The 27,081-nt window shown below is 38.4% G+C and overlaps 1 protein-coding gene across 13 annotated transcripts in view; it reads right to left on the bottom strand.

The window, feature by feature from the left end:
* Positions 1-2,853: 2,853 nt before the first annotated feature.
* R3HCC1L (R3H domain and coiled-coil containing 1 like) overlaps positions 2,854-27,081 on the bottom strand; it is a 93,786-nt gene continuing 69,558 nt past the window's right edge. For all 13 annotated transcript variants that reach the window (XM_019459064.2, XM_019459060.2, XM_053909813.1 and 10 more), the window contains 5 exons: positions 18,635-18,810; positions 13,379-13,449; positions 12,360-12,455; positions 11,724-11,864; positions 2,854-3,635 (listed from right to left, as the gene is read on the bottom strand). In XM_019459064.2, coding sequence (XP_019314609.2) covers positions 3,568-3,635; positions 11,724-11,864; positions 12,360-12,455; positions 13,379-13,449; positions 18,635-18,810 — 552 coding nt within the window. In that variant the 3' untranslated portion in view covers positions 2,854-3,567. The remainder of the gene's footprint in view (positions 3,636-11,723; positions 11,865-12,359; positions 12,456-13,378; positions 13,450-18,634; positions 18,811-27,081) is intronic.

Here is a 27,081-nt window from a genome sequence, read left to right as displayed (position 1 = left end):
GATATCAGCCTTTGATGTTAGCAGACTATAGTCTGCTTCCCAATTCTCTCCCCAGGCTCAGGGCTGAAACGTGGGCTGGAAAGGTTAAGGGACAAAAGGGAGGAGGCAAGAAGGAAAAGCCCAAGGACCGTAAACTTTTACAACTGAGGCTGCAAAGCTGAAATGAACAGTAGCAGATGGGGCAGATTTACAACAGTACACCCCTCCCCACGGCATGTGAGCTATCCCCTCCCTCCTTACGGGGTAAAAAGGGACATGATCTTGAGCTATCCTCTCTGAATACAAAGAAGTGCTTTCTTCCCCCTTCTCTTCTACCTTCTCCACTCCTTCATCAGGCAAAGGGAGCATTATATCTTGGCATGGCAGTTTAGGTAAACAAGGGAAGGACTGATTTCCTGTTGGATCCAGCAAGCCTCTCCCAAACAGTAAAAACATTATACTCGCACATGCAGCTAATGGTCTGTGAAAGAATGTGCAGCTCGTGGGGGAGCGTGTGGCGGCTGATGACTAGACTCAGGCAGGGAGGTACCCACCGCTTCTTCCTGCATCCAGTTGCCGAGAGGGCCAGAAGAAGCGGGCCAGGCAGCCAGCCACTGGCTCCGGTCTCAGTCTTGCTGGCCACATCACACACTTGATAGGTGCAGCCCGTTCTAATTCTTGGAAAAAGCTATACAAGGGTTGTGCTGTTACACCACCGAGTTGAAAGGGAAGGACGTGGGAAGACTGGTGGCTGGCATGGCTTGTAACTAGATGAGGAATGTTAACAGAATACCAACCACCAAATTCCAGACAGAACCAAAAATGTCAGAAGACTTTCACCCCGGCATTCTGTAGTCTGAGAAGCTGAAGTGCCAGGAACCTCGGCTTACTAATTAGAAGCCTAATTTATTTCTATTCCACCAAGACCTTCACTCTATGGGGAGCATGTTAGGACTCAAAGGGGATGTACATTTCTACTACAGATACCAGGTGACACTGGGATTTAGTCATTTAACATGTATGAAGCAACAAAAACACCTAGCAGAGTACATTCATAGTCTTCTGAAATATGTAACAAAGGAGCCAGGGGCAGCTACAGGGTGCTTTCCAGTTGGCTCAGCTTGTGAAGGCATATGGATGGGGCCAAGGATGTGGTTCCCATCTGCACAAGCTCAGTGTAGTCCACGCTGGGCCGTGGCAGGTCCTCTTACCTCCACCCGTACACATCAATGGAAAATATACCTAAAAAGCACACTCTCAGGGCGCCTGGGTGGCTTGTCCAACTTCGACTCAGGTCACGATCTCACAGTTTGTGAGTTCGAGCCCCACATCAGGCTCTCTGCTGTCAGCACAGAGCCCACTTTGGATCCTTCCTTCCTTGGAAGGAAGTTCTGTCCCCCTATCTCTCTGCCCCTCCCTCCCTTGCGCATGCTCGCTCTCTGTCTCTCTCTCAAGAAAAGAACAGCACGTTCTCTACTAATGGTGGAAGCAGCAACACTTCACAGCTTTAGGTACCGGCTAAACACAAATCCCTTCTCTGGGTCTAACTATAAGGATAAGTCTGAAAGTCAGAGGTGGCTGATCGCAAGCTGGAAAAAAGCATACGCTACTAGCCACTGAGTAGACAGCATTAGAATGACAACAGTACCTTAAAAGCTAGGAGTAATTAAGAAAACTGGGTAATAAACATGCAGCTCTACGTTACCAACGCCCTTAAAAGCCAAAATGCTATTAGAAAAGGGAAGACAAGTAATAGGGACAATCATCTTTTTTACTGCCCAAGGTCACTCTTAGCCTTGAAGAATCAAAACAGAGCAAAGGTGTACCTCAGAAGTGTACCATTCAGTATGAAGCCTGGCTACGATTCCCTGCCTTTCCTTTCCAGTGTAGCCATGCTGTTCGAACAGACCTGTCTATCTTAAAGAAGTCTGTTGTGTGAAGACAGAGAGCACAAGCCCTGTGGCTACAAGTCAGAGAAGTGCACTGGACCAGATACTAGGACACAGGATCAAGAGAAGGTTTTATTTAATCCCCTAAACTTGAAAGGGAGGCCCTGAATAGGAACAAGGGACACTTTCAGAACTGACCAAGAATGAGAAAAACAATGCTGAGGAGCTGCAAGAAGCCTCCAAGACCAGAATAGCAGAAGGGATAGTTGGGTCAGGGCTAAGACCCAAGGCCAGTGTCATCTGAGGAACATTTGAACAGAGCCCCCACTCTACCATGTTCTAGGCAGTGCTAATAATCCATCACTGTCATGGGCACCACATACAAATATGAGGCTGCCGCCCTCAATGAAAGCACGATGGGACACTATGTCTTGCTAGCTCAACCTATTAAAGTCTAGCACTCCCAGTTCTTCAGTGCAGAACTTCCTTCCAAAAACAATGAGCGCAGGAATGAGATGGATAAAGCCTGAATTGGCGGCTCAGACTCGTCAGTGTCCTTTAGGAAATTCCTCACTGCCCAGAGGTGTTTGTTTTATTCTGGCAACTCTTCACTGTAATGGATCATCTGGTGTTGCTTGCCAGGTGCCTCTGGCACAGGCTGAGAAGATGATACCAAGAACATGCTGTGTGCCAGAAGCCTTCTGCAGAATGTCAGGTTTGACAGAAATGGGAGAAGGCAAGAGGCTCGGGTGGGCATGTCCAGGGAGGGCAAGAAGGGGAGGGGAGCTACCACATACCCATCCCGAGAGAGGCATTTTTGTAGTATACTCAGGCAGAGAGATAGAGGACCAGCAGTCTACTCAGTGTGGCTCAATAAAGCCAACAGATCCACTGAACCCAGGCACAACTTTATAGGGATGAAGATACGAGGAGAGCTGTTCCCCAGTTTTTTTGTGGGAATGACAAAAGTGACAAATAGCAGTGATGTAGGTCATAGACTGAGCTTTAATGTCTCCCTCTCACAACACGGTAGTACTTTCAGCAGGGACTAGCACACGGCTCCCAAGGCTGGCTTTCTAGAGGGCTGAAGCAGGCATGCCCTTGGCTGCTGTGCAGCTGGAGCAGCCCCAGGCGCCCGGCTCAGTACAAACTCTGGAGCTCAAACGCCTACATCTGCTGCAGCTCACCAGCTCCAGAGTTCTAGAATTGACAGTGTGGATTCGGTGAGTACCAAGTACTTCAAACACTGTTCCCTCCGCCACCCCTTAGCTCTGCGAGCCCCGAAAGAACACCCTACCTTTTCAGGGCCGGAATGGCCCATCATGGCAGGTTTGAATCCTCTGTTTTGTATCTGCTTCAGACATCTTAGATACGTGAGCCATGGTAACAGTGGGGCTTGCCACGCCCAGAGGACTCTTGGAAGTCATATCCAAATTGCCACAAGTCAGCTTCCTAGCTGATGGCTCCTTTCTATGCCCAACACAGTATGGCAATTCCAAATGACTGCAATTAGAAGCAAAGACAGACAGGAGTCCACCTTCTTTCTAGACCCAGTCAGTGCTCGCCTCAATGGCTTTATCTCGTTCTTTCACGAACACGCACTTCTGCATGTACACAGAACTCTAGAAGGATCCTCCTATCCGAAGACTATGGAAATAATTTCTGAATTCATGGAACTATCCATTTCCTTAAGTGATGTTCAAACTGCAGACTGGTCTCTGCCTTCCCAGACATCTTCCCGTTGCTTGGCTTCCAGTCGCTTTCTCTCTGTAAGTAAGGACAGTATGAAAAGTGGAAGTACGCTCCATATAACCAGTGACTTTCCTTTAATCCAAATTATAAGCAAACTTCAGTCATGAGACAGGAGAATTTCCTGGTCTTCTCTTACCTGACTCCAAGAGTTAATATCTTTAACTTTCCAAGTGCGTTATAAGTGGAAGCAATGTTATTAGTACTATATAATAAAAAGAAAGATCTGAGGCTAACAGAAATAAAAAGTATGTGGAGTAAGTCAGAACCTAGCAGCACCAGACTCCAGTCTTGCTGATAATGTTTTTATTTTCATTCTATTTCTCAACTGTGTTAGTGCTTCAATATAATTGCCTGTTCTTCCCACTTCACTGATCTTTAAAAATATTTCAATAGGGATGAAGAATAGGTTTGAATATTCTTCTTCTGTCTTCTTGCTCAAATGGAAATGGTGGCCACTGGGCTCTAGCTGGATCTCCCTACTACAGTCTTACAGAAAAAAAATTTTCAGAGGCAAATCAAATTTCAGTATTTTTAGAGCATTTTCAAGAGCCTACCTTCTGCAATACACAATTCCAACATGGGAAAACAACCACATATAATGGAGGGAAATAAAGAATTATTTCTAGAAACAAAACAAAACAAAAAAAAATCAGAAATCTGGGCAATCCATCTTCAATTTTTAACAGAGAAGCTGGGTTTCCATTTAATACTTTGACTAAGACCTGAGATGATACAGACCACACATGATTTGGTGACCCGAGCACTTCATTAGGTGCCACAATACCAGTTCTAATTTCATGGCTAGTCATTTACCATAAAATATAGATGATAAGCCTAAGTGCTTCCTCTCAAGGGCTATTATTTCAAATAAAGTCTGTAAAAGAGTTTGCAAGTCATGAACCAGGGGAATTACTACAGAAATCAAGGTGAGTTTAGAGTTAACACTTGCTGTTTTGACATACCTTTCCAAATCAGCAGAATCCCTTACAAAATTCCTTTACTGAATATATTTGACTGTACTTTAAGGGCAAAGAACTTGGTCAGGAAGCTGACTGGCATTTGGAAATGTGAGATAGAGAAATTCACTGCTATTTGGGCACCACCTTGTGGCATTATCTGAATATAACAGTAAAGTTATAACAGACCAAAAAAAAAAAAAAAGAGGGTCAGCAAATTCCAAACTGAAGGCTAATTAATTCAGTGCCTTGTGACTTGGCTTTAAGACAGGCTTCAATTGGGATTGGGATTCTCCAGGGAGACCGCACTAAGGATAATTGGCTTGTCTAAAGGATTCCAGGGTTTCTTAGGAAAGCACTGTGGTTCTGATTCTCATAAACAGGGTAAAGTTATTAGAAGGGGATCTAAAGGCAAAAGCAATGTTGGATGAAAGCAATCAAAAATTGGTTCTGGATTCCTAGAAAACTGAAGAAACCAGAAAAGTGAACTACCAGAACTCAAACTTTTCAATAAGCTCAGAAATTTAAATCAGAGTGGCTATCTGGGAAGTTTAACAAAAGAAATCCAGGTGTAGTAGAAAAATAAACCACTCACCACAATTCGCAACTCTAAACTCAAAGCACTTCGGAAAAGTTGGTTTTTTTTAAACTTGTTTTTTTTTTTAAAGTTTAGGGCCAAAATTCATTTGGTAGTAAATATAACCTGAAAAGATAAAAGGCTGCTTATGGTCTTACATATGCCATTTAATGGAACAATCATACACTTGGTGGCAGAAATACTGTCAGTGTGTCTGATTTTGGTGTTATGAAATATATATTAAGATAACGATATTATCTTTCTAAAATTGAATACAGTTCAGAATACTGAAACATTTCCCACCCTAATGTTTTATAATAAAAGATTATGGATCTCTACTGCCAAATACATGTAAAATAATATATGAGGAAACTCTGGTGGTTAGCCAGTGAAGGCTGGGAGACAGACTGAGAAGCACAAAGAAATAGTAACAATGTGAGGCATACATTTAGTAATTCAGAATCTGAATAGAGAAATACTTTTTAAAGAGGAAATGGAAGCTTGGAGGGGTTAGTTAAGTGACTTGGCTAAGGTTACATAATCAGTGAAAAACTAAAGCTGGAACTCAGGCCTTTAATTCTTAAACCAGCATACTTTCTACTGTCCTGACATATGAAAATATCTACAAAGAAAAGGGGAAAATGAAAAACAAAAAAGAGAAAGGAGGGGTGCCTGGGTGGCTCTGTTGGTTAAGCATCCAACTCTAGATTTCAGCTCAGATCATGATTTCATGGTCGTGAGATGGAGCCCCACGTCGTTTCACACTGGGTGTGGAGCTTGCTTGAGATTCTCTCTCTCCCCGCCTCTCTCCGCCCCTCCCGTGCTTGCTCTCAAAAAAAAAAAAAAAAAAAAAGAAAGAAAGTGAGAGAGAGAGAGAGAGAGAGAGAAAGAACGGAAAGCAGATAATATCTGATAGACTGCCTGCAAGGACCTCCTGTATTAACTTGACAGACTGCATGAGAAGAGCTCCTATTAACTTTACTTTTAACAATCAGAAAACAGTAAACTAAGAGAAAGCCCAACAGCAGCCATAAGGGCAAGGAACTAAAGGCAGAATAGAAGAATTTGTATGACATGATTAACTTAAAGTGTGCATGTAAGCTGTCCCTAAAGACTTTCATTTCCCAGTATAATAAATAAATTGCATAAATGATTTTATTAAACTAGTTGACTGAATCACCACTTACCACTCAGGGAATGGAAAGGGATAAAGATTAAAAAAGAGCCAATACAGTGTCATCTCAAAAGAAAACAAAGAAAAGGAATGTAAATTAAAACGTTCAAAATCTACTTCTACGCCTAAGAAAATAATGGAGAAAAATCATCACAAAACTCCCTATAGAGGAATAATCAACACGCAGACTTGAAGCACAAGTCTGGTCAAACTAATCTAATTGCCTTCTTTTATGGATTGACAGACCTGATAGATTAAGGTGAAATAATATAAGTAACCTCTTAATTTTAGCAAGGTTTTAGATTTTAGGCTTACCAACTATTTATATAATCATTAATATACCAGGAAAGACAGTCTGGGCCACATAAGTGTTTAAGGGGAGCATTTAACTCTGGAGAGTAGAATGTTCATCAATGTATTAAGTGTCAACACAAAGAACTATGTGTTCTTTATTTAGCAATAGTTGGTAAACTGGTCAGTTAATCCTAGGGTTAATTAACATTTTCATCTAATACTGGCCTGTGATATAAGAATATTAAACAGCAAGTGACAGCAAAAATACGGGTAAATACTGCATCTCAGAGAAAAAGATCACATTAAGATGAAAAGAGAAATGTGGTTGGAAATGAAGGGAATTTCACATTAGGAAAGAAAAGACACCAAGAAAATGCCACACGACCTAGATTATGAGTCAGCAATGCAGCAGAGCCATTGAAGGCAGAATAATGGAGTGCCTAAAAAGAATTTCAAAAGGTAGCAGTTGTAATTAAATTTTTTTATTACAGTTGACTAAGTATTCTATAGGGATGATTTTACTTTTAAGTTCTCAGTGACTTTAATTAAGCAAACTAGGGGATCAAATGATTGTTTACTTACTCTGCCTTTCAGGCCTGTGACCCAAAAGATGCCTTTTAGAACCAGTCAATTAAGCACCTACCCCCAAGAGTAAATGGAAATAAGAAATAGAATTATAGCAAGCTTTGAAAATGAGAGAGTAGCTTATTCTGAGATGTAATGATATCTTCTATCTCCAATTTTAGGTGGGAATCAAGTGTTTTGATAAGTGAAACATGGGGAAATTTTACATATACTCCTGAATCTGGTCTTTAAAATGTAGTTTTATTATTTCATGTGAATCACTGGTTTAAAACATGATTAAGTCAAATACAAAGGATGGAGGATGATCTATGCTTTGATTTCCCACTCTTAGTGCAGCTCTGATCTGTTATGCACTCTGTCAGACTGACAAACCTCTTCTCCATGTTCTAAGACTATGAACTTTTAAAAAGCTCTTATCCTCCAGATATACACATGATTTGCTTAAAATGATTTGGGTACTTCTTTTTTCTTGATTTCTTCCCAGAGTAGCTTTGTTTTCTGAATCTAATTTTTCATTAAGGACTAAGACACAGACTTCTCATTAGAAGGGTAAGAAGACCAAAGTAGGGTGAGGAAACTTAGCAGGAAGTATTTAAACCTCAAAATCCCAAATCCCAAATTCATTAATTACAAGGTTTTCATAGGAAGTGTTCAACTCTGGGCTTTATAAAGAAAAACATAAAGGATTTGAAAGAGTTCAGAGTAGAATCATGAATGAAATAAGATTTATGAAGAAAAAGTGACCAATGTCACTCATGTTTTCAGTCAATGCACATTGAGTATTGTTTTATGAACCAGACACTATGCCAGACAGGAGAACTCTTCAAGTGGGTGGGTAGAGGAATCCTAGCTATTCTATAGTACTGCTTATGAGAACTATATCAGGATGGTACACAGATTTCAATTTCCATGCTAAATTCTGATCAATTGGCAATGGGCAAGTCAAAAGTCACAAAAAAGAGTGCCGTAACTGATTAGCACTTTTGTCATGGATAATGGATGGGGAGCAACAGTACAAATTACATAGGTGTCATTACTGTCTCATTATAATGAATATTAATTTTCTAAGAGTCACATAAATAATAGTATCCTGAACTTGTAAAGCACCTTTCTAAACATTTTTACACGTTACCTTAGGTTATGCTCAAAAAATTCTCCAGGGTAAATTAGGTATTAGTTTTGCTTTGTTGGAAACTGGCGCACAGAAAGGTGTAAGAGACATGCCCATGGCAACACAGCTAATGTTAATGGCAAAAACCCTATTACAGCCCAAATTCCCTTATTCCTAAATAATCTGCCTTTGATCTTTAAAAATTAGAACAGAATGGTGTCCACATATATTCCCTATTTCTAACAAGGAAAAGAGAAGAGGAAACTGGCTTAAACTGTTGTACAGATATAAGTTAGACCTAAGGAAGAATTTTTTGACAGTGAAAGCTGCTAACTATTGGAACAAATAACTAAGAAACGAGTGCTGATGAAAATGTGGAGAAACAGGAATCCTCGGGCACTGCTGGTGGGAATGCAAGCTGGTGCAGTCACTAAGCAAAACAGTGTGGAGGTTTCTCAAAACATAAAAAACAGAACTACCATATGACCCAGTAATCGCATAACTGGGTATTTATCCAAAGAATACAAAAATACTAATTTGAAAGGACACATGTGCCCCTATGTTTATCGTAGCATTATTTACAATAGCCACATTATGGAAGCAGCCCAAATGCCCACTGATAGATGAACAGATAAAGAAGAGGTGATACATACACACACACACACACACACACACTGGAGTATTATACAGACATTAAAAAAGAATGAAATCTTGCCATTTGCAACAACATGGATAGAGCTAGGGAGTGTAATGCTAAGCAATATGATTATGAAATGTTAAGCATAAAAAAATATGATTTTTCACTCATGTGGAATTTAAGAAACAAATGAACAAAGGAAAAAACCAAGACAAACCAAAAAACTCCTAACTATAGAGAACTATAGAGAACAAACTGATGGTTACCGGAGGGGAGGTGGGTGGGAGGGATGTGAAATAGGTGATGCAGGTTAAGAGTACATATATCTTGATGAGCACTGAGTAATGTATAGAATTGTTGAATGACTATGTTGTACACCTGAAACTAATTTAGCACTGTATATTAACTATACAACTGCTGAAAAAATTATTTTCTTCTTTACTCAAGGTAGATATCCTCACTAGACTAAGTCTTAAGTAGAGGAACAAAATTTTGCCGTCTCTCTAATTCTCCCAAGTAGGAGCATAATGCATAATTTATACAGGGCAGGTGCTTAGTGAATGTCAAATGTTGTTTTTGGAGTGTTACAGAAAATTTAAAATAAAAAAAGTAATGACAAAAAATGTGCACTGAAATCTGTGCTAGACTCATAATATTACTACTATTACTAAAAACAGCAGCAGCTAACATATATCACATACTTATTACAGACCTATAGAAACAGGACAGAGTGCATTTCTATAGGTTCTGAAGATTACTAAGCATCTTCTGTGGATTATCTCACTTCATGTCCATTTTATGGATGAGGAAACAGAGGCCTCCAGAGAATAAGTAATCTGCTCAAGGTCACACAGCCAGTAAATTGTAGAGCTTATGGGTAGACGTAGGCAGTCTGATTCCAGAATCTACTATGTTATCCACCAAGCTGTACTGATCCCTCCCCCCTCCAGTGGAAAAAGGTCTGGAGCAAAAATATCTGTTCTGTTGAATACCTAAACAGTACTTTTCATTTCCAGAGAGAAAAAATCTTTAAGTGAGAAGTCTTGGGCTCCATGCAGGCAGGTACAAGAATATCTGCTTAATGCATAAAGAAGTCAGAAAGAGATATATCAGGAATTTTCCATATGCGTTTTCTCAGATATGAAGAATGGGAGAGCTCTGAAGCATAATAAAGGAAGAATCTTCTATAATCTGTACAGCCTCAGAACCAATGGATGAGAGGAACTTATCACAGTGAGTCTCTATTCACAAATAAAGGCCTTCTTTAAAAAAGTTAAGTAACAGGGTACTCAGCCAATAGTCTCATTTTTAACTGCATCACTGAAATGCCCTCTGTATAAGGGGACATTTAAAACAAACACTTCAAATGAAGCTACATGCTAATGGGCTTACAGAAAAACAGAGGGGAATACTCAAGATGACATCTGTGCAAGACTACTGCTGCAGTACCTGTGGAAATACAGGTAATATTACATGCGTAGGGTAGGGAAACATAATACACTGCAAAAAGAGCCACATCTTCCCTTATAGATACCACAGTTATTACCCTCTTGCGATTTTCTGAGATAATTGTGGTTATCACAGAGAAAACACTTTCCTCAGAGATAACCATTAATAAAGGGTTAAGGACATTGCACATTCTGCTTTACTCTAGTTCTGTTATTGCCGTGTATAAAAACTATCTATAGTCCGTAAAAGGCCCTTGAGTGAACATGCATTGGAAAAATCAAAACTGCCTCATTATAATCATTAAGGTTTCAAAAAATTAGTTGGGTTCAACTCTGAAACTCTAGCACCTGCCATGACACACTCTGTCACTGGTTATCTGGCCAGTGCAGCTGAGAGTCCGCAAGCCGCCTGCTATCACCAAAGCAGAGTGGACAGGAAGTATTAATGGCCTTGTTAGACCGGCAATAAACAAGGAGTTTGAAACTTCAATTCGTTTAATGGAAAAATGAAGTTACTTTTTGGTAAGTGGAATTTTCAGAATAAATTGCCTTCACAGATCCCACAGATCATGGGCTAAGGCAATGAGACTGTTTAAAGCCTGGAAGGTTGATAAAAAGTACTTAAGTGTAAAGCCAGAATCCCAGGCCTTTACATTTAAGTCAACAGCCTGTAAGGAGGGAAGAGAGAGATTTTAACCTCAACTCCAAACTACAGGGAAAGAAAAACCCTGCTGTGGATCAGTGGAAATATTTTCTAAGAACTCGTAGGTACTGCAAAATAATCAGAAGATAGGTTAATCCATATGTACTCGAAGGAAGCCACTCAGAGCTGCCTTTAAAGGAAAAAATACCTCCTACAGTTATCATCATCCGTGTCAGTCGATGGCTTTTCCTTAATTTGTCTTCTACCTACAATCTAAACCATTAGATAATATCATGGCAATCAAGGTCCCATAAAACCACAGCAAATGTTTTCTGTCTGAAAGACTACTATGTCTTTACAGGAAAAGTTTGCTCAGAGTTTGGAGCAACAACTAGAGCGAAAGCCATGGATGATGAGCTGAGAAGACCGAACCTATCTCTTAGAAAACCACAGTAGAAACATGGATTAGGATGCCTGGTGTATGGAACAGGAAGAGAAATCCTGAAATGTCTCCAACCTAAATATAAGGCATGAAAACAATTTTAATACACTTGGGAGGCTTCCAGGAAATGGAAATGACAAAAGGGAAAGGGCTCCGTTCCTTTTTTTTTTTTTTTTACCACATGTCTTATAGTGAGCTCTAGAGAACTAGAGAAGAACACCATCACTTCAACTCACCTCGGGCCTCCTGCAGTTTCTTGAGCTCTGCTTCCCTTTCTGTTTTGCTCTGTTTACTTCGAACCCCAAGGGCACTGATGACTAACCTTCTGGCTAGGGCTGCTGAAGTCTCAGGACGCTCCTTTGCTGGCTGGAGGAACTCTGAATGGGAGAAACAGAGGGGGCAGGAGGAAGTAAGGAAGAGAAGGCACTCTAGTGCCAAGTGATTTAACTCCATAATTAACATATAAAATAGACTAACAAGGGCTGCATCAGCAGTAATTAATATGGGCCAATAGATGATCATCAGAGGAAACTAAAATGGCAAAGCACAAACAATCCTGGCTTCATTATCTGTATTAATACAACTTCTACAGTGACTCAAACAGCTCAACAGTGAGGTAAACCAGATAAGGATGTCAACAACAACAAAAAAACGGTTGCTGCGTTGCTCGGCCAGATCTCCCACTCTCTCCAAGTGGCTGCTCAAATGCCAGATTTCCAACATAACCTTTTCTATTTTCTCTTTAAGAACATACTACCTTAAACACTAAAAAATAAAAGTGATAGGTCTTTAGAATTCTAGATGAGGAGTAAGTGCTGGAGAAAATAATAATACACTACCAACAAGAAAAGCCCCTGAGATTATAGGCTCACCGGCATAAGCTCTAGCTTTGGCCTTGGCTGCTCTTGTGGCCTGTGACAATGGCCTGATTTTCACCATGGTATGTTTACTACCCAGAGCATCACGAGCTGCAAAGAAGAATACATGTAAGGAAGTAGACGACATGAAGAAGAGTGATACAAAGGAAAATTTAAGGCTAGTTCTCAGAAAGTTATTTCCTAGATGTCTAGATGTTATGCTTTTTTTTTTTTTTTTCCCCACGGCAAGCTTTAGAAAATCCATTAACAAGTTGGCAAGTGATTATTTTAGATCAGGGATCATCAGCAAACTATGGTTTTGCGACCAAATCCAGCCAACCACCTATTTTTGTAACATTTTACTGAAACAGAGCCATTCCTATTCATTTGAATACTGTTTAGGGATGCTTTCTTATTACAACAGAATTAAGTAGTGACAGAGACCTTACACCCTAAATATTTACTATGTGGTCCTTTAGAGAGTAAGTCTGCAGATCCCTATTCTAAGTGGTTCGGACAGGATCCAACATCTCTCATTTCTCTGAATGCTTCTGCATCACATCAATCATGAGGCTAATGATGTAATTCAAAAGGCCCCCTCATATATTCAGAAAGTAGGTATTATGTAGTGAGAGTTATTACTTCCAGTGAGAGATTTCTCACTGGAAAGGTTAAAGGGCTATTTCGAATTCATTTGTCTGAGGGAAAAACATCACAAAAATTTTAAGATTCAGTCACACTGGTTTCTTAAATTTCTACTTACAGTCTGCTTATGTACTATCCGAACTGACCATTATACAGCATGTAACCTTGGAAGGAGTTGGCTCTCATTCCAAACACCACTGGATTAAGGTGAAAAGGAAGAGAGGGAGCACATGGGTACCAAAGCACTATGCCTCAAAAACCGGTTTCTGCCATTCACCTATAACCGGCTGAATAAAATGCCAGTTGGCTACAATACAAGGGAAATAAGAACAAGTAGCAGGAGAAAAGGGACAATGAGAAAAGACTACCACAATCCACTGGGCGAGTACCTGTAATTGGACTGGAGAATACTCCTAGGGCGTGTGTATCATCCACCCATTTAATATCAAATCCTTTCTTTCTGCAACAAAAGAACACAATTTTATTTCTTAAAATAAAATTTACTTTTATGAAACAGCTTTCAAATAGAGTCTCATAAAGCATTTCATGATGAGATAAACACTCAACGAGCACAGGTGGAATGGGGATAATGACACAAAAAACAGCTTGGAGGACAGAAGAAGCCACTGAATTTTAAAAGCAATAATACCATCATAAAGAACTACCTGGGAGTATTTTATGTTCCCAGCCATTTTATAGACATCAACTAATTAATCCTCACATGTCCCTTGGGGAGGTAAAGTATTTATCGCACTATTTACAAGAGATGTTCTTGTGGGCACAGAACAAGAGGTGAAAAGAGAAAGTAGAGGAGGGGTAGAAGAATACTGGAAGAGGAGGGAGGCAGGGAAGGTCACCTGGATTTAATGCAAATGTAGACTCACGGAGAGACAGAGAGGGAGAGGGAAACAGGTCATTCAAAGCAAGAAACAAACAAAAAACCCCAAAGACAAAAAAAAGTAAGTAATAGAGAAAAAAAGACAACTCTAATCAGAGAGGCTGACTAATCTTTCTAGTTGTAAAAGAAAGTACGAAGGGGAAAAAAGGAAAGAATTGTGGCAAAGTCAGAAAAATTCAGGATAGAAGAAATCAAGCTCAGAGAAACATCAGACAGGATTAGACAGAATCAAAAGAAAGACCACGAAATACTAAAAAACGCCTTTATTTTGGAGCAGAGCTATTAGTGAGCATAATGACTATCAAAATGATGACATTATTTTTCTCAGCTAGGAACTTAAAACGGCTCATAGGTTCAACGGTTCTATAGAAAGGGTACAGGGTTAAGGGTCAGATGCATAAGGACTCAGGGTTCTGCCATGTTGAGACCTTGGGCAGATTTAACTTCTCTTGAAGCTAGATCTGCTCATCTGTAGAATGGGCATAGTACCTTCCAGTTATTGTAAAAATGGAAATGAGATCATCTATGACAAGACGAAGAGCACGGTGTTGAGCACTTACGGGCATTTAATAAATGAATGTTGCTCATTATTTTTTATGACTAATAGCAATATTCATCAGGAAGATTATTAATATTGATAAAGATAGTGACTAAAATACAAAGTTGATTCAGGTATTTGACTCTCAAGACGTTATTATAGGCTTTTGTACCATGACCTTGACTTTATTTTTATAAAGCACTATAAAGAAAGGAAAAAGGGGCGCCGGGGTGGCTCAGTCGGTTGAGCGTCCGACTTCAGCCCAGATCACGATCTCGCGGTCCGTGGGTTCGAGCCCCGCGTCGGGCTCTGGGTTGATGGCTCGGAGCCTGGAGCCTGCTTCCGATTCTGTGTCTCCCTCTCTCTCTGGCCCTCCCCCGTTCATGCTCTGTCTCTCTCTCTCTCAAAAATAAATAAACGTTAAAAAAAAAAAATTAAAAAAAAAAAAAAAAAGAAAGGAAAAAGACAACAGCTAAAATATCTTCCTTCAGACAAGAAAAAAAATTCCTTTGAGGAAAAAAGGAATGAAGGAGGCTTTCAAGGTAAGTTAGAGAATTTCCCGAATGTAAGGGTAAGTTTGACCATGGCATAAAATGACCACAGGGGTTGGAGACTAAAAAAGTTCAATAGCAGAAGAGTCTATATAATAATAGTTTACAAAAAGGTTAGAAAAAGACCTTAGATGGGTTCTGGAGAGCCTTTTAGACTGGAATTTTATAATCCTTTAAAATGCTTCTCCTCTTTTGGGACTGTTTTTAGGTTTGAGAGAAAATGGACTTGCAGGTAAGATTAGGAAGAAATATAGCAAAGGGAAATTAATAACTCATAAGAATTAACTAGCCTTCAGGAAATTCTAGACATCAACAAAACTAATCCTTGGTTTTAAAAATCATCATTACTAATAACAATCTAAGGTAGTTCTAATTTGGGATTTAATCTCACTGACTGCTTTTTAAAATCTATTAGGCACTTTATGTGCAACAGGCCCTGATACAGGGTCTTAATATAATGTTAATGAATTAGACTGAGCAAACCTATAAATTTAGCATACGGTGTATAGGAAGATTAAATGTCCTCCATGATCCAGTCACCCCCTTATTTCTTTTAGTTATAGAACTGATACCCGCCCCCCATTCAAATTTAGGTGAGGTACATGGCTGCTAGCTAGTTCTATCTGTTCTAGAACTTTGTAAAAAAAAAATAGGGTTCTTGTTTTTGTACACAGAATTTCACTGAATACAATCATGCTCATCTGTATTGTCTGTGGCTGCTTTTGTGCAATGATGGCAGAGTTGCCTAAAATATTTCCTATCTGACCCTTTAAGAAAAAGTGGGGAGCTAAACCTTAACTGATACAGAATCTTAAAAATTCAAGATACATATGAATTGAGTATTTTTTCAGAGAGAGAGAGAGAGCATGAGCACGCACGAGTAGGAGAGGGGCAGAGGGAGGAGAGAGAATCTTAAGCAGACTCCATACCCAGTGCGGTACCGGACATGGGACTCGATCTCACAACCACGAGATTATGACCTGAGCCGAGATCAAGAGTCGGACACTTAATGGACTGAGCCACCCAGGCGCCCACATTTTAAATTTAAATTAATTTTAAATTAAATTAAAAATGAACTAAGTCCGTTGTCCGATGCTACAAATTTTAAATTTGCAGCATCGGACAATGGACTTAGTTTATTTTTAATTCTCAGGATTAGAATGTTAAAGTATAATCCTTGTTGGTATTGACTTCTTCAAGATCCTAAAGATCTTTTTCTTAATAACTTTCTTTCTGGATTGTTTCTTTATTCCTGAAACTTATTTTCTTCTTATAAGCTAAAGATACAGAGGTACACTTCTGATTCTTTTACCTTGCCCTATATATGTATAAACTATATACATAACTAGAGTTAGTGCAACTGTTTTCAAACCCACTTATATCAGTTTTTATTTATATTTTCACTACATAATTTAATAAAATTTAAACAACGAAATATGAGTGTCAAAAAGAAGAATTGTTGTGTCTATAAAAACTTAACTGAATGCTTTGGAAGACTAGAGAATGGTGAAGTCACTAAAAAAATCCAAGAACAATTACCAATTACGCTTGGGCAAACAGCTATAAAAGACAAACATTTTAACCTATTAGGAATATGCACTCAGATGACTCTAAAGGTACATTAAAGTTCTTGTTCTACTTCAGTTGATATATTATGAGATAACATTTAGGAACTCTTTTATCAATAGACCAATAACTTAAAAGAAATAAAAGGCTTTGGCACCACATCAAAGACTGGCAAGTGTTTATATGTGTTGTTAAAATAAACTAGTTGAGACATATAACAATCATTTTTTACCATTCTCCACTTGACTATTTCTATCTCAGTGGTCAGAATAACCTCAAATCAATAATTTAATTTATAGTGCTGCTGAATTGTTAGGGCCCTTGGTGCTTAGAAGAAGAAAATGCATATCCTTTCAGGAGAAATCCTCTTCTTCTACTGTAGACTCCAATTCCCATAAATAAAATTCCAAGGAAAAGAGTTGGCTCACAGTAAGAAAATTAACTAAGCCTCCAAAAAAGCCAAGGCACTACAAGTGAGAATTTGCAGAAGCAGAACTAAAAAGACATCAGGTAAAGGAATTACCAGACACAGACCACAGGTTTATGTTTAATATACTTGAAGAAATTTTTTTAAATCTTGAAAATATTTTAGAATAAAAGAAACTAAAAAATGACCATGCAGATTTTAAAGAGAAATGGATAATTTTGAAAAAAAGAAAAACATAAAATGAAATTTAAACATTCAATGGACAGAATTAACAGAAAATTAAACACAGCTAAAGAAAAAATTAGTGAACTGGAAATAAGAGCTAAAGAAACTACTTAGAATATAACAGAGACAAACATGGAAAACATAAAGGAGGTAACATGAGGATTAAATGAGAAGGTTGAATATATATTTTCTTGGCATCTTAGAGAAAGTAAAAGAGAGACTGGCACAGAGGCCATTATCTCTATCTGAAGAGATAATGTGGGTGTTCTCCAAAACCAATGAAAAATACTTACTGATTTAAGAAGCTCAAATAATCTCAAGAATTAAAAACAAAAAAAACCAAAAGAACAAAAAAACCAACCCAACCAAACAAAAAAGCAAAGCCCCATCACACTACAACGCACAATACCAAAGACAAAGAGAAATCCCTAAGAGCATCCAAAGAGAAAAGACAGATTACATTCAGAAGCAACAGTTGTGAACTTTTAGCTGGCTTCTTATTCTCCACAGAGAAAGACAGGAAACAGTAGAATAAATCTACATGTTTCTGAGAGAAAAATGACTGTCAACCTAAAATTCTACACCTAGCAAAAATGTCTGAAAATTGAAGTTGAAACAATGCCATTAAAAAACAACAAAAAATCTAACTGAGTTTGTTAACAGCAATTTGTTACTAAATTAAATACTAAGGAAATATGTTCCATGCAGGAAGAAAAATATTTAAGATGGAAGATATACGAGATGCAAGACGTATAGATAAAGAACACAGAACGTGGATAAATCTGAATGCTAAATATATAAAATAGTAACATCAAATGGAGTTTAAAAATAAAATTAAGAGAATAGTCACAATAGCATATTAGTTGGGGGTGGCGAAAGGGAGGAAATAGAATTGGGAAATGGAGTTAAAAGCTCTTATCATGTTTGGAAAGAGTGTAAAAATATTAACTTTAGCCACTGATAGGTTAAGCATGCATTTTGTAATTTCTAAAGTAACCACCAAAGAATAGAAACAAAGTATCATTTCCAAACAAAACAGAATGAGAAAAAAATACCTCATCAATCCAAAAGAAGGCAAGAAAGAAGAAAAAAAGATGAAACATGTAAACACAAAAAAAGATGGCAGGCATACATCCAAATATATCAATAGTTATAATAAATATAAATGGACTAAATGCACCATGAAGACGTTCAGAAGTCATCACTGAGGACATTCTTAAATGCTAACATGGGGTCTAGAACGACTTTGGCATTTTTAAAGAACTCAGAAGACTGGCTTGATACAGAAGATTTCTAACCAACTTGATAAAGACAATAAACAAAACTGATGCTAAAGTAAACAACAAGTAATGCAAACTAAAGAGATGATTTTTCAGAAGACATTTTAAGAAAACTTCATCCCACCTTCCCAAACATGCCCAACCATTCGCAAGTACTTACTGATAACTGCAGAAAACCCGCAGGAGGTCTTCAGTACGAAATTCTTGGGGGAAGTCATAAATTTCTATGACATGTGGAAATTCACAATCACTGAGGTCAATATCAGAAACTTCATGGTTGTAATAATCAAATCTAGGTTCTTGGATGCTTTCTCTATTCTTCATATTCCCTGATAACTAGGGAAGAAGCAGCATATAAGTAGCTGTTACATCAAGCTAGAACATTATAAAATATACTATCATATATAAATACTCCTCCTTGTCTCCATATTCCAATTCTTTAACCTTTAGCACGGTCTCTGCACTAATGCTGTTCACGAATACAATAATGGCCAGGGGTCTATCATCCAGTTTATATTAACGTGTGGAATATTTTAAAAGATGCTGAAATTCCAACAAAGATAGGCAATACATGAAGCTTCACTTGCATCTATCAACCAGAGTGTGAGAAAATGTAGAATGATTAATGTGGTGAGTTACAAATGGTACATCTTGGAAAACGAATTTCAGAAAATAGCTGAAGAGATGAATTAATAACATTGGTTTTATCTGGGCTTATTGATCAGGCTCATCTCATAGTTTCTTTTATGGAAGTGAACAAAACAAAACAGAAATTAAAAAAAATGAAAACATTTTGTTAGTCCACCTTTTGCTGATTGTAGCCTACAAAGGAAATTTGTTAAGACAAATGTTAAGTGGTAGAATTATAGGGTCTCTAGCATGATGGCTACCTACAGGAATTCCCACATAGCAGATTAGTACAAAAATTTAACAGTAATGGAAAATACTTAAAATTCTACTATCCCATAAGAAAACCGAAGGCTATTATCTACTGCACACCAGAGGCAGAAGGGAAGGGGGGAAAATGTAAAGTGGCAGCAAAGCTGTAACAGTCATTTTGTCATTCACCTGTTACAAAACCTAGTTGCTAGTTCTGACCACCCAAAGCCTTCAGACCTGAGGGTGTCTTCTCTCTGTTAATCAAAAGTCCAACTAGATCCCTTCAAAGCCTTTCCTTCATTTATACTGCGCCTCACTGCCCATCAAATGAGGAAATGAGAACTTGCAATGCCAAGGACACCTCTCCTTTCCTTGCAGAAATGAAAAAAGACTCAAGAATTTTATTTGGGAGGGAGGAGAGACGGAAGGTGACTTAGGTAAAATCAACAAAAATATGTATTGTTGTGCCTCTAGTTCCTTTTCTCCATGAAGCTGTAGTTTCATCTAAAAAAACAAAACAAAAAACAAAAAAACCAAAAAACTAGGAATAACAACAGCACCTATACCTCACAGATAGATGTGTGGATCAAATGAGATGATTTGTAAGTGCTCAGCACACTAAGCATAATACTTATATGATACCTAAGTATCCAATGAATTCAACCTACTTATGCAAATTTTAACTAAGTGCTGAATCTATTACACGATAAGCACCATGTTACTTCCACTCTGTTTAGGATACAGAAAGCAAGAAGAGAATATTCCTTCCACCATAACAATGAGAAAAAGATTAAGTAATCTATAAAATCATAACTAATCTTGAATTCACCAGACAGCTGAGTATGCAAGACAACCAAAAATACCCAGAAAGCCACAGAGTAACAAGTTCCTCCAAAGAAAAACAGGACACAGAAACCGTTTTGCCTCTGGCACAGCATGGAAAGAAGTGGGCACCAAGAAATCAGCTGAACTTAAAAATCTTCAAAGCCTAAAGTGGGCTGGTCTATCATTTTAAAATAACTCAGAGCCCCAGACACCAGGAAGGTCTGCAAACATTTCCAAGTCCATCCTTATGCCAGTGCCACCGTGTCTTGATTACTGTAGTTTTATAATAGGTCTTTGAAATCAGAAAGTTTGAGTGTTCCTATTTTGTCCTTCCTTTTCAAAATCATTTTGGCTATTCTGGGTCCCTTGGATTTCCATATAAATTTGAAGATCAGCTTGTCAATTTCTGCCAAAAGAAAGAAAAAAAAAAAAGGACAGCTGGGATTTGTTGAATATGTAGGTCAATTTGAGAAGTACCTCAACAATATTAAGAAAAGATGAATATGGGATACTTTCCATTTATTCAGACCTTCCAACAGTGTTTTGTAGTTTTTGGAATACATGTCTTATATACTTCTTTTGTTAAATTTATTCTTAAATAGTATTTAAATGCAATTAAAAATGGAATTTTCTTAGTTTCATTTTTGGATTTCTGGCATTGACTTTTTGAGTTACTTAGCAAAAAACAAAATCACTGCATGGCTGTGCATTTATAAACTGGGGCTATATAATGCGTTGTGAGAGGTAAATAATGCATGACTACAAAACACCCAGGAATTATAAATTCTAAGAAATGATTACAAAGAGGAAGGAAAAGAGGCAAGATGGTCTAGCAGGAACATCTGATTATGGTCCTTTGCTCTAACCTAGTCAGCAAAATTGAACTATACACTTATATCCCATTTCTGAGGTAACTATTAACTGTTTTGGCTTCTGGGACTGGTTAAATGCAAAGTGTTAGTAATAGCAAAACATACGATTCTTATTCTGTATTTTGTAATAATAGATCTAAAGCCTACAAGTTATATACTCCTGACTAGTTTTTCCTATCAGACACCACTGTTATCAGGGATTCCTGACTTTGCCAAAGAGAAGGAAGAACTTAATTTCATTTCCCCATGGTACTGACACTGGTGAGATCTACTGGTAACACATATTTTGAGGGGGTATGGTGGTCGGTAGGAGGTCATAATGTTAACAGCACTTTCTTTCTTGAGTATCTCAGCAAAACAGGATAGGGAGACGTGACAGAGTACAAGAGAGAGGAATATGTTTCAACGAAGAAGGAAACGTCTAAGGGAGAACAATATGGAATGAAATGAGGATCAGAGCAAGACTGTGAAGGGAAGTGAGGGGATTAGACAAGGCGATATAGACAGCTTTAAGGAAAGGCTCTAAAATTTCATGCATGAATTATGTAGATACATCCGCAGAAGACCCACACTGTCCAACACAGTAGCTGCCAGCCACACGTAGCCACTGAGTGCTTGAAAACTGTGGCTACTCCAAACTGGATGGGTTTTATGTATAAAATATACATCAAATTTCAAAGACTTAATACAAAAAAGTAAAATATCCCATTAATAATTTCTTATATTGATGACGTGTTGACATGATATCCCTGATTAAAAACATATTATTAATTTCAACTCTTTCTTTTTACTTTTCTGCACGTGACTACTAGAAAATTTTTAATTATAGTAAGGTTCATATTTATAGCTTACGTCATATTTCTATTATAGACAAGTGAAACATTTACTCTAAGAGTCACGTGTACTGAAGCAATACCAACTATACTGTCAATGTGAAGCCTTCATATTGTAAAACCTGCATATATATTTTTTTCTTTTTGATGGCTATGTAAACTTTGATAGAGCAACAATAGAAAGAAGAGGTTTTGAATTTGATGCATTCTGATCTATTAGACCAACGGAGAGTTTGCAAACAGCTCAGAGCAAACAATTTTGAGTTATGAATCACAAACATTTTAGGATTTTTACCAGTGGTCTGTCTTGTTTATTTATAAAGCATAACATAAATCTGAGTTATTCCTTCATATGCATAACCAGCTTCCACAAAACCATTCAGCTAAATTAAAATTATCTTCCTCAAAGTGAGGGTTTTAAGACTCTTATTGCCTAGCAGTCCAGTCTTGAAAACAGGTCTATAAAATAGTACCTGACCGACTATGACTTAGTTGCCCTGGTATCTATCTGTAGAGAAAAAGGGTGAGGAGAGTAGAAGGTCAATTAGGCATGGATCACTGAGCTTTTTATTTTTTGTTGTTTTTTGTTTGATCCTTGGTTCTTCAATATACAAAAAGAAAAACAAAAAGTTCTAAAGTCACAAGCCAACTACTTGTGACAAAAAAATAAAAATATGCTACGTTATTTTGGAATAAATTCATATTTATATCTCTGTCAGATGAGCATGTCAGACAGGCTATTATCATCCTGATTACAAAGAGGGAGGACTGCATCACAGAGAGACTAAAGGATATCCCTAAGATTACAAATCAAATTACTGACAGAGTTTGAGTCATAACTCACGTCTCCTGACTGGTAGCATAGTATTCCTTCCATAACATGGTGAAAAGGTCTTACAGTGAACACAATCAGAAACAGTGCTGTATTCGTGTTCAGGACAATGAATTCTGTCTGATTAAGCATTTGTGGATATAAGCTATTCTAAGAAGAAGGAAGGGAAGGGTGAAAGGGAAAAGGAAGGAGTGAGGAAGGGAGGATCAATGACAAAGCTGAAAATTCAGGGTTGATTTTTCTTTTCTTTCTCTTTAAAAAGTAGATTTATTTATTTTGAGAGACAGGGACAGCACAAGTGGGGGAGGGTCAGAGAGAGAGGAGAAAGAGAATCCCAAGCAGGCTCCACACTCCCAGCACAGAGACTGACATGGGGCTTGAACCCAGGAAACTGTGAGATCGTGACCTGAGCTGAAACCCAGGTGCCCCCAGGGTTGATTTTTCTAGTGGTATATTCTAGATAGCATACAGAGCATAGATTAAACTTTCCAAAACACTGCTTTCATCATGCCATTCCTTTGATCAAAACTCTTCAGTGGCTGTACTTAAAGCTCCCATAATTTGGCCCCAACCTACCTGTGGTAGGCTGGATAATGTCCTCTCAAGGACATCCGTGTCCTAATTCCCTTAATTTGTGATTATGATACATGCCAAAGGAGAATTAAGGCAGCAGAGAGAATTAAGGTTGTTAATCAGATGACTTTAAATTAGGGAGATTATCTTGGATTATCTGGGTGGACCGAGTTATAATCACAGGGGTCCTTAAAAGCAGGAAGAGCCCAGAGAAGAGACAGTGAGTCAGAGAGATGAGATATTAGAAAGACTCAACTGACCTTTGCTGGCTTTAAATGTGGGCCAAAGAATGTGGGCAGCCTCCAGAAGTTAAAAAAGGCAAGAGAACAGGTACTCCCCTATGGCCTCTGGAAAGGAATACAACCCTGCCAACACCTTAATTAATTAGCCCAGGGAGACCCACTTTGGACTTCCAACGTCCAGAACTGTAAGATAATAGATTTGTGTTGTTTTAAGATACTAGTTTGTGTTGGGGCACCTGAGTGGCTCAGTCGGTTAAGCGACCAACTCTTGATTTTGGCTCAGGTCATGATCTCAAGGTTTGGAATTTAGTTTGTGAGTTCGAGCCCAGTGAGGAGGAGCCTTATAAGATCCTCTGTCTCCCTCTCTCTGCCCCTCCTGTGCGCACACATGCACGTGCAAACTCTCTCAAAAATACATAAATGTTAAAAAAAAGACACTAGTTTGTGGTAATTTATTACAGCAATAGTAAACTAATACACAATCTAATATGCTACATTCCAACCAAAGAGTAATACTCACTATGCCTAAACAGATCTTACTTCCTCCTGTCTATTGCTTTGGTCATATTATTTTGCAAGTGCTGGCTGACATCTGTTGGTCTGCATGTCTCAAAATATGACACCATTCTCCAAGGACATACTCAAATACCACCTCTTCTATGATTCCTCCCTTACACATCCGAAAGCATGTATAATCTGCCCCTTCCTCTACATTTCTACAGCATTTATCTCCGCTGCACTACTTCTGTAATACTTGTTACATGACACTTTATGTTACAGCTGGACCTGCCTCTTCCTCCAAACTTACCCTGACCACCTAACTGCCCCTCCAACAAACATTTAATGAATGTTTAAACATACATTAGAAAAAGAACTTCAAATTCAATATGTAATAAAATTTTAAGATGAAAAAAGTGTTATCAGAAGGTAGAAGAGAACTTTGCTAACTCTTCTTCACTGCCCAAGTAATTAAAACACAGACAAGGCAGACAAAGTTGCCATCAGTATAAGTGTGCAAAGGCACACAAGGAGTGTACTATTCACCAAATAGTCCTGTGTGGGTACAATGAATAATGTCAGGACTTGGGGGGCGTGTTATGGGCTTAACTGTCTTGCCCAAATTCATATGTTAAAGTGCTAACAACTAGACCCTTAGAATAGGACTGTATTTGAAGATAAGGCTTTTAGAGGTTAACAAAGTTAAAGTAACGTCATTAGGGTGGGCTCTAAAATAAGTGGTGTCTTTGTAAGAGGGACAGTGGTCACAGACACAGAAGGAAGACCATGTGAAGACAAAGGGACAAGAAGGCCAGCTACAGACCAAGGAGAGGCCTCAGAAGAAACTAACCCTGCTGACACCTTCATCTGTACCATTAACCCCTAGCATTGCACGGGTTATGCTACAGTTGGTTTAGGGCACTGGAGTATGGCAGCCTTGGCCAACTACTACACGGTATAAGGCTGGAGAGAAAGGCTGGAGTTCCAGTTGCCTCATCAACATCTGGATTCTATAGTCCAACTATAAGGGACATATCATATTTATCCTGATAGTCCCCTATTGCACATATTATCATGCACAAACTTGGCATTCAATAAATATTTGTGGAACGAATAAAATGCACATGCCTCAAGTTAATTACTTTGTCCAAATGCATGATTAACAGGACTAACTCTATACAGAACCCTCACCAATAAGGATTTGATTTACGCAACATATATTTTTTAAAGGATTCTGGATGGCATTCTGAAATTTGAAAAAAAAATTGACACTCTTTTCTTTCCCTTTACCAATAAATTTTAATTTCTCTGCTTACATAAATTATGCAGAAAATCCAAATAAATAAATTATAGGGGCGCCTGGGTGGTGCAGTCGGTTAAGTGACCAACTTCAGCTCAAGTCATGATCTCACAGTTTGTGGGTTTGAGGGAACCCCTCATCAGGCTCTGTGCTGACAGCTGGGAGCCTGAAGCCTGCTTCAGACCCTGTGTCTCCTCTCTCTGCTCCTCTCTTGGCTCATGCTCTGTCTCTCAAAAATGAAGAAATATTAAAAAAAAAAAAAAAAAAAAAGAAATAAAAATAAATAAATGAAAATAAATTATAAAAGAAAAATTTCAAAACAGATCATCTCAACTTCTGATAGTGACAAATTCAGCACCGAAGTATGGGAACATTCTATATTTTTTACAGGCTATTTTCACATCCTAGAATGCCTGGTCTGTTTTGGGTCCTTCCTCTCCTTTAAGACCTAGCTTCAATCTTTATCTCCTCTTAAAGCTTTCCTTATTGACTCCAGTTTAGTGGTCTCTCCCTTCCCTATACTACTACGTCGTAACACTTGGCAGTTGGATACACAGTAAAACCTTGGTTTGCGAGCATAATTTGTTCCGGAAACATGCTTATAATCCAAAGCACTTATATATCAAAGCAAATTTCAAGAACAAATGGCTTGATTGTGATCATGTGATGTTCGGCATCACATACTACTCGTACTGCAAGACATCGCTCGTTTTATCAAGTTAAAATTTATTAGAAATGTTTGCTCATCTTGTGGAACACTCACAGAACAAGTTACTCACAATCCAAGGTTTTACTATATACCACATTTCATCAATTCTAAGACACCTATTTTTTTCACACTTTAACACTTCTGACATCAGGATGCATCTTATAATCATGCATATTGTAGAAAACGCTTGCCTGCATATGCAAAAGCATCAAAGTACCAGTACCAAAACCAGCAGAAAGGGTGGTCAGCAGTGTGGAAGAAAATCTGGATATAAGTGCTCTAAATAAATGCAAACAAGGCTTAAGAATCCAGCAACAAGGGGCGCCTGGGTGGCTCAGTCGGTTGAGTGTCCGACTTCAGCTCAGGTCACGATCTCACGGTCCGTGAGTTCGAGCCCTGCGTCGGGCTCTGGGCTGATGGCTCAGAGCCTGGAGCCTGCTTCGGATTCTGTGTCTTCCTCTCTCTCTGGCCCTCCCCCGTTCATTCTCTGTCTGTCTCTGTCTCAAAAATAAATAAACGTTAAAAAAAAAATTAAAAAAAAAAAAAAAAGAATCCAGCAACAATGATTTTTGCTTCTTTTATGTACTTTTAAGAAATGTTGCACCATCAAAGTTCTTGATGGCACAGAACATGATACAGGATGGAAAGGCGTCCTATCAATGACTGAATCAAGGAATCATTACAAAGAGTTGCACTATAAACATGAGTTTTAGGAAAACTTTAGCCAATTTCTTTCACCTACATTCTCTTTATGTAAGAAATGATATAGGATAAAAATTTGCATCTAATTAAGTCTAACAGAGTTCTTTGTAAAATAAAAATTCTAAAGGGTAAGGGTTGTGTGAAAGTTTAGTGATACATAAAATGATGACGTATTTCACAATCGATGGCTTTTTAAAATCAATGAAGAGAGACAGTGCAAGTGGGGGAGAGGGAGAGAGAGAATCCCAAGCAGTGCTGTCAGCACAGAGCGTGACAAGGGGCTCGAATCCACCAACTGTGAGATCATGACCTGAGCTGAAGTCCAGAGTTAGATGCCTAACC

The sequence above is a fragment of the Panthera pardus genome, unplaced genomic scaffold (assembly GCF_024362965.1).
Source record: "Panthera pardus isolate Hobbes unplaced genomic scaffold, ASM2436296v1 HiC_scaffold_22, whole genome shotgun sequence".
Classification (NCBI taxonomy): domain Eukaryota; kingdom Metazoa; phylum Chordata; class Mammalia; order Carnivora; family Felidae; genus Panthera; species Panthera pardus.
Note: the sequence above shows the minus strand (reverse complement) of the source record. Positions and strands in the feature narration are given on the sequence as shown.